The sequence below is a fragment of the Chinchilla lanigera genome, unplaced genomic scaffold (genome assembly GCF_000276665.1).
Source record: "Chinchilla lanigera isolate Chin_1 unplaced genomic scaffold, ChiLan1.0 scaffold00012, whole genome shotgun sequence".
Classification (NCBI taxonomy): Eukaryota; Metazoa; Chordata; class Mammalia; order Rodentia; family Chinchillidae; genus Chinchilla; species Chinchilla lanigera.
Genome location: NW_004955413.1, coordinates 28302231 through 28316329, shown reverse-complemented (window position 1 = coordinate 28316329; position 14099 = coordinate 28302231). Strand labels below are relative to the sequence as shown.

The following is a 14099-nucleotide window of genomic DNA, read 5'->3' as shown; positions in this document are numbered from 1 at the left end:
GCAGGATGTGCCCAGGCTGGGCGGTGCAGAGGAAGTCCCCAGGGTGGCATTTGCAAAGTGTCCTCAGCGATGCTCTGGCCACACAGATAAGCCCAGTGGTGACAGCTGTGTCTCAGGCACTGAGTGGCAGAACCAGCACTGGACGGGCCCAGCCCAGAGTGGCCAGCCACGAAGCTCAGGTGCTTGGTAGACTGTTGCTGTGGCTTCCCATTGATGTCCAGCCTGCTGAGCCCTCCTGCTTGCAGGGGAAGGGTGCCGGGCATCACAGCCGGGGCCTCAAGTGTGCCAGGCAAGTGCTGTGCCACTGAGCTAGACCCTCAGTCCTCTTAGTTTTATTTTTTTTTATTTTTTTTCTTTGGTTTTTTTTTGTTTGTTTTTTTCCAGTACCAGGAATCGAACTCATGACCTTGCACTTGCCAGGCAGGCGCTGTGCCTGTGAGCTAAATCCCCAGCCCCAGCCCTCTTAGTTTTAAAGCAGGGCTTCACTGAGTAATCCAGGCTGCTCTTGAACTTGTGATCCTCCTGCCTCAGCATCCCAGGTAGGTGGAGTTACGGACAAGCAGCACCATCTGCTGGCTGAGCATTCTGTGTGAATGGCCTGCTGCAGCCCAACACCTCCGGAAGGGGGCAGTGGCACAGGCCCCTGCAGCCTGTGCTGAGCGATGTGCTCATGGCGGGCGCGCAGAGGGACTCGGCACATGGCTGTGCCTCCCTCAGCAGCAGCGTGAAGTTGTCACAACCTAGTCGGTAACGGAGCGGGTGCTGGCTGCAGCGAACTGGGCAAAAGCTCCTCCCATCTCCAGGGAAGCCAGCAGGAGGGCGAGCCCTGCCAAGCATTGCACGGGGAGACGAGCACCGCTGAGGAGCCCTAGGGTCCGCAGGGCACTGTCCTACGTTCAGTGTCCAGCAAGCAGCGAAGGCCCAGGACACATTTGGAAGCCTGGCGCTTGGGGTGACACCCTAAATCTGGGTGGGTCTGGGCTATGGGGCTTGGGGCTGGCCCTCAGGGGAGAGACACTGGTACCCAGGAGGCTAGCTGGTGTCCCCAGCTCTGTCCTGGCAAGACCAGCTGAGGGCCCTCCTGGGGCCAGCCAGAGACACTGGGCTGGGAGCTCTGGAAGCGGTCAGAAGGGCACAGCACCGCGTCCCCTGGTCCCAGCACCCTACAGAAGTGCGGCAGGGTCAGTCCCATCTGGACGATCCGTCCCGGGTGCCCTGCACGGCCGCAGCCCTGTCCAGCCACAGAGACGGCCATACGGGAGGTTGGGGTTTTATTCAGCTGTAAAAAACAGTACCCAAGAGCTGGCTCCGAGCGACATGGAAGGATAGGACACCACTCCTCCGCGGGGCTCAGCCTGGGCCACCTCTCCACCGCTGCTGAGCCCAGGCCGCGTCCCCATCAGGCCCGGGGGCCACCGCCACCACGGCACCTGCCTGGCCCCGGCCACAGTCCTCAGCAGGCCGGGGCCTCTCACTCCTGGCTCTGCCGGCCACCACGGCGGCCGCGGTTATCCTGCCACACACGGTAGTTGAGCAGCGTCGCAAAGGCCAGCCAGGCCAGGTACGGGTACAGCAGGCGGGCAGCCGGCGGGCTCACGCGGTGCCAGGCCACAGCCGTGACCGTTGCTCCCCCGCTGACGAGCAGGAGGTCCACCAGGGCCTGTGGAGACACGGGACAGGGAGGCTGAGGCTGCACCCACAGTTCCAGCCACCTCCTCCCTTGAGCGCATTCTCAGCCTCAGTTTCCCTGGCTATAAAATGGGGGCATCACTCCTGCCTGATCTGCGCCAGGTGTGGGCTGTGCTGAGGGGGACACGGAACATCCAGGAGCCTGGTCCTGACCTCCCTCCAGCTCTGCAACCCCCAACAGCCTGGCTGTAAACTGTCAAGTGTTCCTGGGTACAGTGGCACATGCCAGTAATCCCAGCAGTCTGGGAGGCTGAGGCAGGAGGATCACAAGTTCCAGCCCAGCCTGGGAAATTTAGTAACAGCCACTGCCCCACCTGCGGATGCTGCTTCTGTCTGAGATGCACTGCCCCACATCCTGCAAGGGTTCCCTGAGGACCAGAAGATCACAGGGCCACACTTACCCAACCCATCTGCCGGGCGCCAAAGAAGATGGGGGGCCACGCCCAGTTCAGGGCCAGCTGCCCAGCATAGAAGCCCAAGGGAGCCACGGCCTCCTCTGTGAAGCCCCCCAGCTCCTTCCAGACCATGTAGGATCCATACCTGGAACAAAGGCCACTGATCAGGACAGTACCAGTACCAGGCTGGAAGCCTCACCCACCTGCGCCCCTGCCAGTGAATGCTGTGTGACCTCAGGAGAACGGCTATACCTCGCTGGGCCTTTATTTCTCATAGGATTGCTGTGCAGACTGGAGCTGACACACTGGCAGAGCTTAGCATGGCTCCTGGCACACAGGACATGCAATAAATCTTTGCCAGTGTTATTGTTGCACTATGAAGAGGGAGGCACACAGGCCATGTGGATAAAGCCAGGGCTTCTGCACAGAGGAGGGGCATTTGGGCTGAGTGGCTGAGTAGGAGTTTGCCAGGGAAATTCCTTTCCCTGGATAACCAAAGGCTCAGAGGTGGGTGTGAGACCCTGTGTCAGCATCCAGGGCCACCAGGCCCCAGCAGAAGGACGGGGCCAGCCGGGACCGGCAGGGCCTAGTGCTGGAGATCCAGTGCCAGGATGGAGTCAACATGGGGCCTGGGAAATGTGAAGGGCTGCAGGTCGGGCCCAGTGACACCCTCAGACCCGGCCTGGCCGCTGCCAGCTGCCTGGGATGCCTGGCGCCTACAGACCCATCCTGGAAGCAAGTGGGTGCTGACCACCGAGCTCACCCTGGGTGCAGTCCTCACTGCACCGAGCAGGGGCCGCCCTCCCCCAGCACAGCTTGTCATCGGGGACTCTGATTCCAGGTTTGGGGGGAAGTCCTTGGGGCTCCCCACTTGCTAGCCTATGTCCTTGCAGGGTCCCTTGTCAAACAAGGGACTCTTAAAACTCAGGCATGATAAGTCTGGCACAGTTGCCACAGCCTGGGTCCATCTCGGAGGGGGACCCCAAGGGGGCGACCTTTACCCTGCCAAGCCGGCAGGGCAGTGGGGTGGATGCGCCCCGGGCTGCTCCCAAAAGGCTCAGGAGAGGAAAGTTTGGTTGTGCAACACGCAGGCCTCCTCCCGGGCTGGGAACGGTGCCATCCCTGCCCCGCTGCCCTCTGCCATGGGCCCTGCGCCTGCCCGGGACGGGCACCTACCCCATGGCCGAGTACAGCGTGCCCCAGATGGGAGCCAGCGCCCAGCGCGGCGGGTGCCACGAGGGCTTCTGCAGGGTGGCATACCAGCGGAGGCTCTCGCCGCGGACAAAGTAGGCGCCCACGAAGCCCCCCAGGCTGGGCACGAGCGTGAGGCCCACGGCAGGCACCCAGGGTGGAGCCATGGCTGCTGTTTCAGAAGCTCTGGAAGAGAACAGAGGGCCGGGTGAGGGCCCATCCCGAGGACCCTGGGTCAGCCTGCTGTCACTGTCAGCATCCCGCGTCCTATCACCAGAACGGATCAACAGTGCGGTCCCTGCCACCAGGCTGCTTCCAGCTCGACCTCCCCAGGCCAAGTGCCAGCCTCCGGAACCCTCTGAGCTACACTCCCAGCTCTTTTTAATTTTATTTTGAGACAGGGACTCACTAAATTGCCCAGGCTGGCCTTGAACCCAACATCCTCCTGCCTCAGCCTCCCGAGTACTGGGATTACAGGTGTGTCTGCTGCATCCAGCGAGGCCTGTGTCTTATGTTCTAGCCCTCCAGTTCCTCATTCATTCATTCATTCAGAACTTGGCTCACTCAAACCCCTGTTCCCCACCAAACTGCTCTGACTCCAAACAACTCTCTGAGCCTCAGTTTCCCCCTCCGTTGAATGGGATATCGAAGCTGCCTGCCTTGGGCCCAGCCCAGGCCACAGTATCAGGCGCTGTCTCTATGCACAGGTGTCCTTCCCCCACCCCAAAGTGACACCCTAAAGCCACCACCCCTTCCTGTGCACTGAGGGGGGACAGTGCCCCCCCCAGGGTCACTGTCCAACGTGCAGGGAAAACAGCTGAGGATGGGGAGTCCCCGCCCTCTCCCTGTCTCTCAGGGGTGGTCCCAGGCCCAAAAGCAGGGACTTTGAAAGATTGGGTGCGTACTTTTTGGTCTTTATTTTCTGTTTATTTTGTGGCATTAGGGACAGAACCCAGGCCTTGCACGTGCTGGGCAAATGCTGTACCCTAAACCCACAGCACAGTCTGGAGGACTTTTTGTTATTGCTGTTTTGAGACAAGGTCTGGCTATGTAGCCCCGGCTGGCCTCAAATTCGTGGCGATCCTCCTGCCTCAGCCTCCCGAGGGCTAGGATTACAGGCATGTGTCACCAAGTTCCCTGGTGACGTTCCAATGACTTGAAAACTGCGCTCAGTAAAGTGAAGAAGGCAGAACATAAAATTGAGCACAGAGTGAACCCAACGTTAGCAGGTAGCACAGCCCTGCATGTTTAAGACTAACCAAGGCTGCAGATCTCAGAAGGGACCATTTCCCGAGGAAAGGCCGCCGGCCAGCCTGGCACAGCTCTCACCTGAATGCTGTCCTTCAGCCTGCCTGCAGGCAGCTCCACCAGCTGAGCCCATCTGCCCCTTGGGCACAGAGCAGTGGGGGCATCGCCCAAGACAGGCCACCAGCCGGGCCCGCATGTCACCCCAAGCCAGCCTGGGCCGCCTGGGTCTCATCTCCTCTGTGAGGGACACGGCCCTGCTCTGCCTGGGTGACAAAGGCCAGCAGCGACAGTATCTGGGGACCCAGACGGAGCTCTGCTCAGTGCCTCAGGCCTTCCCTGGAACATGGCCCAGTCTGGGCAAGCAGGAGGCCGGCGTATCCTACGGACAGGGATACTGAGGCCCAGAGGCCTCAGGTCTCCTCGCAGTGACCCTGTGTGCCCTCCCCAAGGGCAAACCCAGAGATGTCAAAACGCCACAGTCACCAAAGGCAAAGAGGATGAGGCGCCTTGAGACCAAGGAGAAATAAAAATGAAACACAGTTGGGGTGGCAGAATGGGAAACCTGGGCTGTTGCATCCATGGGGACTTTCAAAAATATGGGAATTATTCATTTCATTACTACTTGGGGAATTGGGGACTGAACCCAAGGGTTCACACATGCTGGGCAAGCTTTCTACCACTGAGCTACAGCCACAGGCCTTTTTATTCTTTGTTTGACACAGGGTCTTGCCAAGTTGCACAAGTTGTGCTACAGCCTGTGGTCCTCCTGCCTCAGCCTCCTGAGAAGCTGGGGTTACAGGCGTGCACCCCCACACCCTGCCTTGGCACTACTTTTGCAACTTCCGTAATCTCAAACTCACTCGAAATACAATATTAAAAATGTATCCTCCCAGCCACAGAGAAAGGAAAGGGCCTGGCCCTGGGGTCTGGGAGCAAAGAAGCAGCCCCAGGAGCTCCTGCTCCTGCCCTTGCTCTCCACCTCCCCCAGAAGCGGGGCTCTTTCCATTCTGCAGGCTCGAGATCTCCCGCGGACAGAGGAGGGCAGGGCGCTTCCTGGGGCCTCCTGGGCACTGCCAGCTCCTGAATCACTCGCCTGGGGAGCGGGAGACAGAGGGGGGTACCCACAAGCTGAGTCACCCAGGCACGGCCGGCTGGACCAGGGAGCCAGGAGGGCCAGGAACGGGGTCGCCTGGGGGCTCGGGCAGGGGGCAGAGCCACTCACCAGCCCATAGCTTCTCCCTCCCAGAAGGTAAAGAAGACGCTTGGCCACGCCCCCAGCCACAGTGCCCCCTCCCGGGCCTGGTGGGCGTGTCTTCCCCGCCCCCTGGAGGAAGGGGCGGGGCAGCGGGAGCGCCCAGAAGCCTCCTCCGGCGTCAAGGTTGAGGACCACTCCCCCATTTCGTCCAGGGAACAGATGAAGAAATCAGAGCGAAGCAGTCACAGAACGTTTGAAGTCTGTCACCTCCCTCGGGCTGCAGCTGCCACCACCCACCTCTGCCCAGCGCCAGCAGGTTCCGTGGGCCAACAGCATCACTCTGCCCCCGGCAGCGCCAAAGCCCCAGCCTCCGAGTCCCGGCCCTGCTAGACACCCCAGTCAAAGGACCTGGAATCTGCCCCACAGAGCGTGGGGCCCCGGGCCCCCCAGACCCGGGACTCATCTCCTGGGCCTTCGTTCCCATCCGTAAAATGGGGCTGGGGTGTCTGGGATCCCCGTTCTGAGCCCCTCTAGAGCCAGGGACCCAGAAGCAGGACAGAGTTGTGCCCTCCCTGGTCCGCTCCCTCCACTCCCCCGCCTCCAAGCCTCGGCGTCCCAGGGACGATTACATTTTTTTTTTGTAAATGACCTCATTACAACATCCGTGAGCTCTTTCGCTTCGAAAGTAACCCAAGCAGCAAGACCCGGAGGCCCTGGGCGCGGGAAGTTGCTTCATGACGAGCGATCGCTTTTCTAAAAGAGAAAGCGGTCCGGCGCGGCTCCGCCCGCGCGGTCAAAATAAGCCAAACGAAGCGCGAGGAAGCATTCAAACCAGTGGAAAGAAAGCACCGAGGGCTGGGGATTTAGCTCAGCGGCAAAGCGCCTGCCTGGCAAGCGCAAGGTCTTGAGTTCGATTTCTGGTACCGGAAGAAAAACAAACAAAACAAAAACGAAATAAAGCGCAGAGGGTGAAAAGCAGGCGCCGCCTGTCTGCCCCGGCCGGGCTCCTGTCCCTCAGGGCTGGTGCCACCGTGCAAGACCCCGGCTGGCTGGGAAAGCGCCCTGGGCGCAGGCAGAGGAAGCGCGCTTTGAAACTGGATCTCGCGGTGCATGTCCGGGCTCCCCCACTCGAGCCAGCCTCAGTTTCCCCAAATCCCAAGCCTCCTTCCCGCGCCCGGGATTCCCGCCCCCTCCCTGGCTTGCTTCCTCTGTGCGCCTGGCTTCTCCCGTCCCGGCGTCGCAAACCGGCCCAGGCGCCCTCCCGGTCTACACCCGCGGGGCCCGAGTTCCCTGCCGAGTCCGGCGCGCGGTTGCCCCGCCCGCGGATGTGGCGGCTCAGCCGCAAGGCGCCAGCCTCAGTTTACCCTCTATCCCCGCGCCGGCTGAGTCGCACGAGCGCCGGCGCTCCAGGCCCAGCTACTCACCCTCTCCGGAAGACACTGAGCTCTGGCGCTGAGTCCCCACCCCGCCCGGTCCCGCCCTGCGCCCCGCCCGGGCCTGGGAGCTGGAGGCGGCAGTGGGCGGTCGGTGCTGTCCCCGGGCGGGGAGCTCTCTGCTCCAGTCTGTGAAATAGGACAACGGAGCTCGGAGAGGGGCAGCTTCTCACCGGCGGAGCCCTGCATGTCCTGCAGAGCCCGGACCCTGACCGCAACCAGCGCACCTTGGGCCGGCCTGGTGGCCTCCAGCTCCTCATCTGTAAAGTGGGCATGGTCAAGGGAATCAATGAGGATGACAGCCATAATGTGGGCGCGGTGCCCTCAGACACATGGAGGCCCCTACTTAGCCAGGGTCACCCTCACCGCCATCCCCAAAGGTGTGGCTCTGTTCTGCTGTCCTCGACCCTTCAGTGGCTCGCCTGGCAGTGCCCCTCAGCCCGCACCAGCCTCAGGGTCTGCACAGAGGAGGGTGGCAGCACGGTGGCCTGGAGACTCCTTGAGGACCAGCCAGGGTTGCAGTGTGACTACATATATGCATAAATCCTTTAATATTATACATTTTTATATGTGTGTGTTTTACTGTATTGGTGAAAAGTCAAGTATAATGCAGGCTAGATTCATCCTTTTCTTCTGATTAAAAAACATTGAACGTATTCCTGCCCCTAGAAGTAACGTGGCCTGGCCCAGGGCCCGCTGTGCCCAGTGGAGCTGTCGCCTGGCCACACTGGCTCCCCTGCCAGCCCTCCGCCCCTTTCTGTAAGGAGCTGTGCCGAAGGCAGCGGTGCCCAGCCTCCCCCCAGGGCACAGGGCTTGGAGCCAAGGAGAGTGGGGCTTTCTGTCTTCAGATCCGCTGCCGTCAGGCCCCGGAAGAAACACTGAGGCCACCGCTCCCAGGGAGCTGGCTCCATTCACAGAGGGGGACGCCGTGGGGCACCATGAGCTGCCACCCCCAGGATCCACACTGCAGGTGTGCATGCCCCGTGCCACCGCCTGCCTTGACTCTGCCTCCCCCGCCACTGCCCCAGCTCCCTGCTTATCCCAGCAGCTCCCACAGATAACAAGGCCACACCCCGCCTCCTGGCACCCACTGGCTTGGACCCAGCCAAGCCCTGGCACAGGCTGACTCCTCGACTTCCCACCTTTGAGGCTCTGTCTACAACGCCTCCTGCCTGAGCACCCTGCACCCACCCTGGGGTCTCCATGCATCCCAACCTGGCGGGTCCCAGCATCCCCCGGGATCCCCTTCTGGAACCCACCTCTGCCCCCTGTCCTCAGGGGGCCTCTCCTGGGCAGCTGGCCCGTGTCAACTCCTCCAGACCCCAGAGGACTGAGCCCAGCTCCCGTGCCTGGAGACGTGCCCCCGGGAACCAGCCCGGGGTCAGGACCACACCGAGGAAGTCCAGCTCACTCCCTGCTTTCCGCGGGGCAGCTTCCCAGCTCCGAGTGTGACTGGAGAACCACATTTCCCTACCGCATGTGTTTGCTTTGTGACATGAGTAGCCCATGCTTACTATAAAAGAAGCAGGAGCCAGGAGTGGCGACACACACCCGTCACCCCAGCACTCAGGAAGCTAAGGCAGGAGGAGTTCAAAGCCAGCCTGGCTACATAATGAGTTCAAGGCCAGCCTGAACTACATAGTGAGACCCTGTCTCAAAACACTAAAACGTACATACATACACAGCAGAATCTACAGGCAAGAAAGAAGAAGAAAAAAATTCACCCACCCACTCCCATCACCTAGAGAGGAAGCGCCTTCAACAGCTTTGTTCTTTCAAAGCAGGGGCATAGGTTCCTTTTCCTTTACAAGAACTTTCAGGCAATAAACGGTTGTGTAACTTGTTTTCTTCCCCTTGCAATAATAAATCAGAAGCTTCTTTCCGCATTAACAAGCGTTTTCCTGCCTTGTTCTCACTGTAGCAATGTGTGTAAAACTTGTGCACACTGTAACACGATTACAGCAAGGATGTGGGGGTGCCTCCGCCCTGGTTACCAAGCAGCCCCAGGTGCTGTGGTCTCTCCACAGATTCCTCTCCACCCCCAAAGGTCGCCTCCACCTCAGCCTTGGGGTTGAAGGTGCCCTGGCTTTTCTTTAGGGTTTAATTTGTTTATTTATTTTTGGTTTTGTTTTTTGCAACAGGGTCTCCACATTTAGTTCAGGCTGGCCTTGAACTTGCAGTGATCCTCCTGCCTCAGCCCCCTGAATACTGGGATGCTGAGTTGGTGCAGAGCAGGCAATATTTTTTTTCAGAATGGGCAATAATTGATATTAATAAACTGACATATTAAAAAAATTTAAAAATAAAAAGAAATTCACATAAAAAGAAATTTAATCAAAGGGCTGGGGGGTTAGCTCAGAAGCACAGCACCTGCCTGGCAAGCGCAAGGTCCTGAGTTCAGTTCCCGGTACGGGGAAAAAACAAAAACAAAAAACCTTAGGCCAAGGGCCAGGACCAAACCCACCAAACAGTCTGTGAAGTCCTGGTGCCCCAAAGCCAGACAAAGCGGACTTTGGCTCACCCAAATTCCTTCCGCCCTCGCAGCGAGCCGACACTCAGGTTACTAGTTAACCCTGATCTGCTCCCGTGCACTTTTCCAAAAATGCACTGTTCCTCAACTCTTAAACCTTGACCGCATCAGCAGTTCACCCCCACCGCTTCCTGCAGCCCAGTAGCTCTCCCCAATCAATCGCAGAGGACACCGAGCCTTGGGGCCTTAGCCCATCATTGGGCTTTGACCATCCCGGGGCCTCTTGTAACTAAAGTGTGTATCTCTTGTCTGTGTTTTATTCTGTCGTTGTACCCCTGAGCAGGAGATCGGTGTCCTAGGCCAGGGCCCCAATACTGGGATGTTTATTTATTTTTGTAGTGCTGCAGCTTGAACCCAGGACAAGCACATGTCAGGCACACACTCTACCACCGAGCTACACCTCGGTCTTTTTTTATTTTTTAATTTTTATTCTGAGACGAGGTCTCGCTAAGTTGCCCAGGCTGGTCAGAGAGCGAGGTCGTGGGTGGGAGTCTCTGCTGGGAGGTCTGGGGACATCAGAGCTGTGACAAGGACACTGAGCGCAATGCATTCAGGGCCTGGGGTCCTCTGTCCCCTTGTTTCTGACTCCCCGTGTCCCTCGCTCAGATCTCAGAGTGGGGTGACAGAGGCTGCTTCTGTCAGGTGGGCTAAGCGTCCTCAGCGCGCTGGGCAGGAAAAGGGCCCAGCAACCTGTGACCCGGACCAGCCCTGTGCAGATAGGCACTGTTTGGAATGCTGCACGGGATGGCGGCAGCGGGCTTGGGAGGGACAGAGCATCAATACTCCAGAGCGCACTGCTCCAACCAAACAAGCCTGGTGTATGCGTCTGCCTCCGGCCTCAGCCCCCACACCCTCACCACACGCCTGCATGGACCCTCACGTCCCGGATGGCACGGTTACCATGGCCTCCATGTCCTCACCGGAGCGTATGTGGAAATGTAATCCTCACGGTGAGGGTTTAAGAGGAGGGAATAGCACATACCTGTAATCCCAGCATTCCGGGAGGCAGAGGCGGGAGGATTAAAAATTCAAACTCAGCCTGGGCAATTTACCGTCTTAGTTGTGTGAGAACCCATCTCTAAATAAAGAATAGAGAACATATCTCTAAATAGGCAAATAGGCTGGGGACGAAGCCTAGTACGCAGGCCCTGGCTCAGTGAGCCCTGGCGTGGGGAGGAGGGGACTGTCAGAGGTGCTTAGGTCTCGAGGGCTGCGCTGTCCTGGACAAACGCATGCACAGAGTAACACACAACACACTTCCGGGTCATCGCAGGCCCGGGTCTGCAGTAAAAGCCAGAGTGGCTTCTGTCTCTCAGACACAGCACTGGGCATCTGGTGCCCTGCCCTGCCCTAGGACTCTGTGGAGAGCCTGCGCCAGCGAGAAGGCCTCACCAGATACAGCCCCAACCCCCCGGGCCTGCGCAGCCTCGAGGAGCAGAGGGACTGCTCTTCCTCCTGAGCTCTCAGTGCGCGCACCACAGCAAACCCCTCTCCTCCCTGCTCCGCGGAGCCCACCCCCCAGGAGGTCCTGCCAGAGCTCCTGGGCAGGTGGGCGGGCGAGGTGAGCGCGGTGTAATTCCGCTTCTCCCGGGGGGTGGCCAGGCGCTGCCTGCGTAAGAAGTCCAGGCTATTGCTGCACCTTGGGATGGAACCGACTTGGCTCTCTCTGGAAGAGTTTAAGATTTTTGCTTCGAGTTTTGAAATTTGACCCTAAAAGTCCTCTGTGCATGGATGAAATCCTCTGAAATCCTCTGATTTCATCCATTGCACCAGCACTCCAGCACCTTCAGTTTGGAGATGCTTGCTTTATTTTTCATAATTGGATGTTTTTTTATTTTTATTTTTTTACTTTTTCCACAGCTTTCTCTTTCGGCCTTTTATTGCAATTTTGAATTCTTCTTTTACTTATTTATTTTTTTGTCTTTTTGAGACAGGGTCTGGCTGTGCAGTTCAGGCTGGTCTTGAGCTCACTTTGTAGCCCAGGCTGGCCTCGAACTCGCAACGATCCTCCTGCCTCAGCCTCCCGAGTACTGGGATTACAGGTGTGTGCCACCACGCCCGGCTGCAATTTTCAATTCTTCTTTCCTTTTTTTATTTTTGAGATAGCCTCACTATGTAGCCCATATGAGGTCGTCTGCATCACCACATAGTCCTCAAATTCTTTTTTTGTTTGTTTGGGTTTCTTTGTTTTTTGAGACAGGGTCTTGCTGTATAGTTCAGGCTGCCCCTGAACTATGTAGCCCAGGTTGACCTCAAACTTGTGGCAATCCTCCTGCCTCAGCCTCCCAAGTGCTGGAATTACAGGTGTGCATCTCCACAACCAGCTTCTCTTACCTCTTAGATATGAATGACTGCTTCCTTGAAACAACTGTTTTCTTCTGTCTTCTTCTTCAGAGTTTCTAAACTCTATATGTCTTATGTTCTCTCCCTGTGTATTAGATGCTTTCCTCAAATGCTTGGGAATCTTGAGCTGCTTGCTCAGGACTAAAAGGACTGAACAAAATAAGCCTGTGGGTGTCACTTTAGCTTCACTCTAAGGTGAACTTGTGGGCCTTTTGTCAGGAAACTTTCTGCCCTGTCAGTAGCTAGCATTTCCGTTTGCACTGGGAGGCCCCCTGGGCCGTCCAGTGCTGGGGGGTCAGGGTCTGGCTCCAGGGGAGCATGCTGGGCCCACCTGTGTCCACAGCAGGTTCACATCTGCTGCTGTCCCCGCCATGCCCAGCCACACCATGACCATTTCCTAGAGAAAGCCCAGATGTTTGCCCGAGTGGAGCAGGGAGCGGGCGGCGACCTAAGGATCTATTCAAACAGATCTGTGCTGTAGCCTTCTTTTGCCCTTGAATCTAGAAGCAGCCGCTCTTGCCAGTTCCAAAGCTTTGGAGGACTCTGCTGTATGAATAAGCGCTGGTTTCAGCTTTCCCCTCTGCTGAGGAGGATTTCACCATCAAGGTCAGCCAAGTCAGCTGGCTCCGGCCTGCCCCTGTGCAGCTTCCAGAGCCTACTGCTGGGGTCCCCTTTCCTGTTCCCTCTGTCTGAGAGGGATTTATGTCTTCCAAAGGCCTCTTTGCTGTGCATTTTTTTTTTTTTTTTTTGGTTTTTCTCCGGTACCAGGAACCGAACTCTCGACCTTGCACTTGCCAGGCAGGCGCTTTTGCCGCTGAGCTAAATCCCCAGCCCCTCTTTGCTGTGCATGTATGGGTTTCCCGAGGGAGCATCTGCTCTGTGCATGCCTTGACCTGAAGATCCCCTCTGTATCCTTTATGACTGCCGTATTTCATCTAACAAATCCCTCATTAGCTTGTCAGGCAGCTTTCCTCCACTTTTTCCTGGTCAAAAGCAAGACTGCCATGGACATCCCGAGAGTTAGGTCTTTGTTTACTGCGTTCTTCAGCCAAACTCAGCAAAGCAGCCTTGCTGATGTGGTTTGCGACGGACTGAATGACACGCTCCTCCAAAATCCATCTGCTAAAGCCTCAGCCGCAGGGTGATGGTATTAGAGATGCGGCCTTCTGGAGGGGTTAAGTGATGAGAGTGGAGCCCTTGTGAATGGAATGATCTTGTCAAAGGAGGAGGACATGTGGGGCCTTCTTTCTTTGCTTTCTCCCCTGTGAGGTCATCTGCAAAGCAGACCCTTTTCAGACACCAGATCTGCAAGCACCTTGAGCTCTCACTTCCCCGTCTCAGCAACAGTAAGGAATATGTTTTGCTGTTATGGAGGCTCCCCAGCCTGTGGCCTTGTTACCGCAGCCGGCGGACTAAGACACGGCCCTACCTCAAGCTCACCCCTGTGAAGTGCAGTGCGCATGTGTGTCCTGGGCTCCTTCGCGGAAGCTGACAGGAAATGAAAGCAGATCAGAGGGAAAGGGGACAGCTGGTGTGAGGTGAAGGTGAGACTCTCCCTCTGACCCAGCCCACAGCAGCTCTCGGGAGCTGGACAACCCCCACCTTCCAATCCCTGATCTGTCACTAACCACCTCGCACTCAGTCTTGGAGTCTTTGTCTATAAACTGAGGATAATAATTGCACCTATCCATTACAGCTTGCTGTGAGAAGTTAAATAAACTAATGTAAAGAAAAAATACAAGGCTTTGCTCAATGGCACAAAGATTTATCGGGTGCTTATTATGTGCCAGACGCTGTATCTGGTTTGTACGAAACACAAAGAGAGCTGTTATTTTGCCTAGCGCTGTCAGCAGAATTGTATGCAAGAAAGGATGTGGAAGTTTCAAGTACTTTGCACAGTCTAGGTAGAAAGAGTGTATATTTCACTTAACAGTATGTCTCAAGTTCCATCCTGCAAATTGATTTCATTGTTCTTCAAGGCTGCATAGCTTAATACGAAAGCAACTATTATGTATTGCAAATATACATAACAAGGGGCTGGGGATTTAGCTCAGCGGCAAAGCGCCTGCCTGGCA

General features: G+C 57.2%; 1 protein-coding gene across 3 annotated transcripts; it reads right to left on the bottom strand.

Annotated features, from left to right (window-relative positions):
• Positions 1–1254: 1254 nt before the first annotated feature.
• Tspo (translocator protein (18kDa)) lies at positions 1255–7225 on the bottom strand. Of its 3 annotated transcripts, none has more exons than XM_005379437.2 (4): positions 7143–7225; positions 3261–3461; positions 2091–2229; positions 1255–1660 (listed from the first exon to the last, which is right to left on the bottom strand). In XM_005379437.2, exons 2-4 carry the CDS (start codon positions 3440–3442, stop codon positions 1472–1474), a joined length of 510 nt encoding a protein of 169 aa, XP_005379494.1. In that variant the 5' UTR covers positions 3443–3461; positions 7143–7225; the 3' UTR covers positions 1255–1471. The 3 variants fall into 3 exon arrangements, with proteins under 3 accessions (XP_005379494.1, XP_005379493.1, XP_005379495.1); XM_005379436.2 differs by having other exon boundaries at positions 7083–7148; XM_005379438.2 differs by lacking the exon at positions 7143–7225 and adding an exon at positions 5746–5842.
• Positions 7226–14099: the final 6874 nt, after the last annotated feature.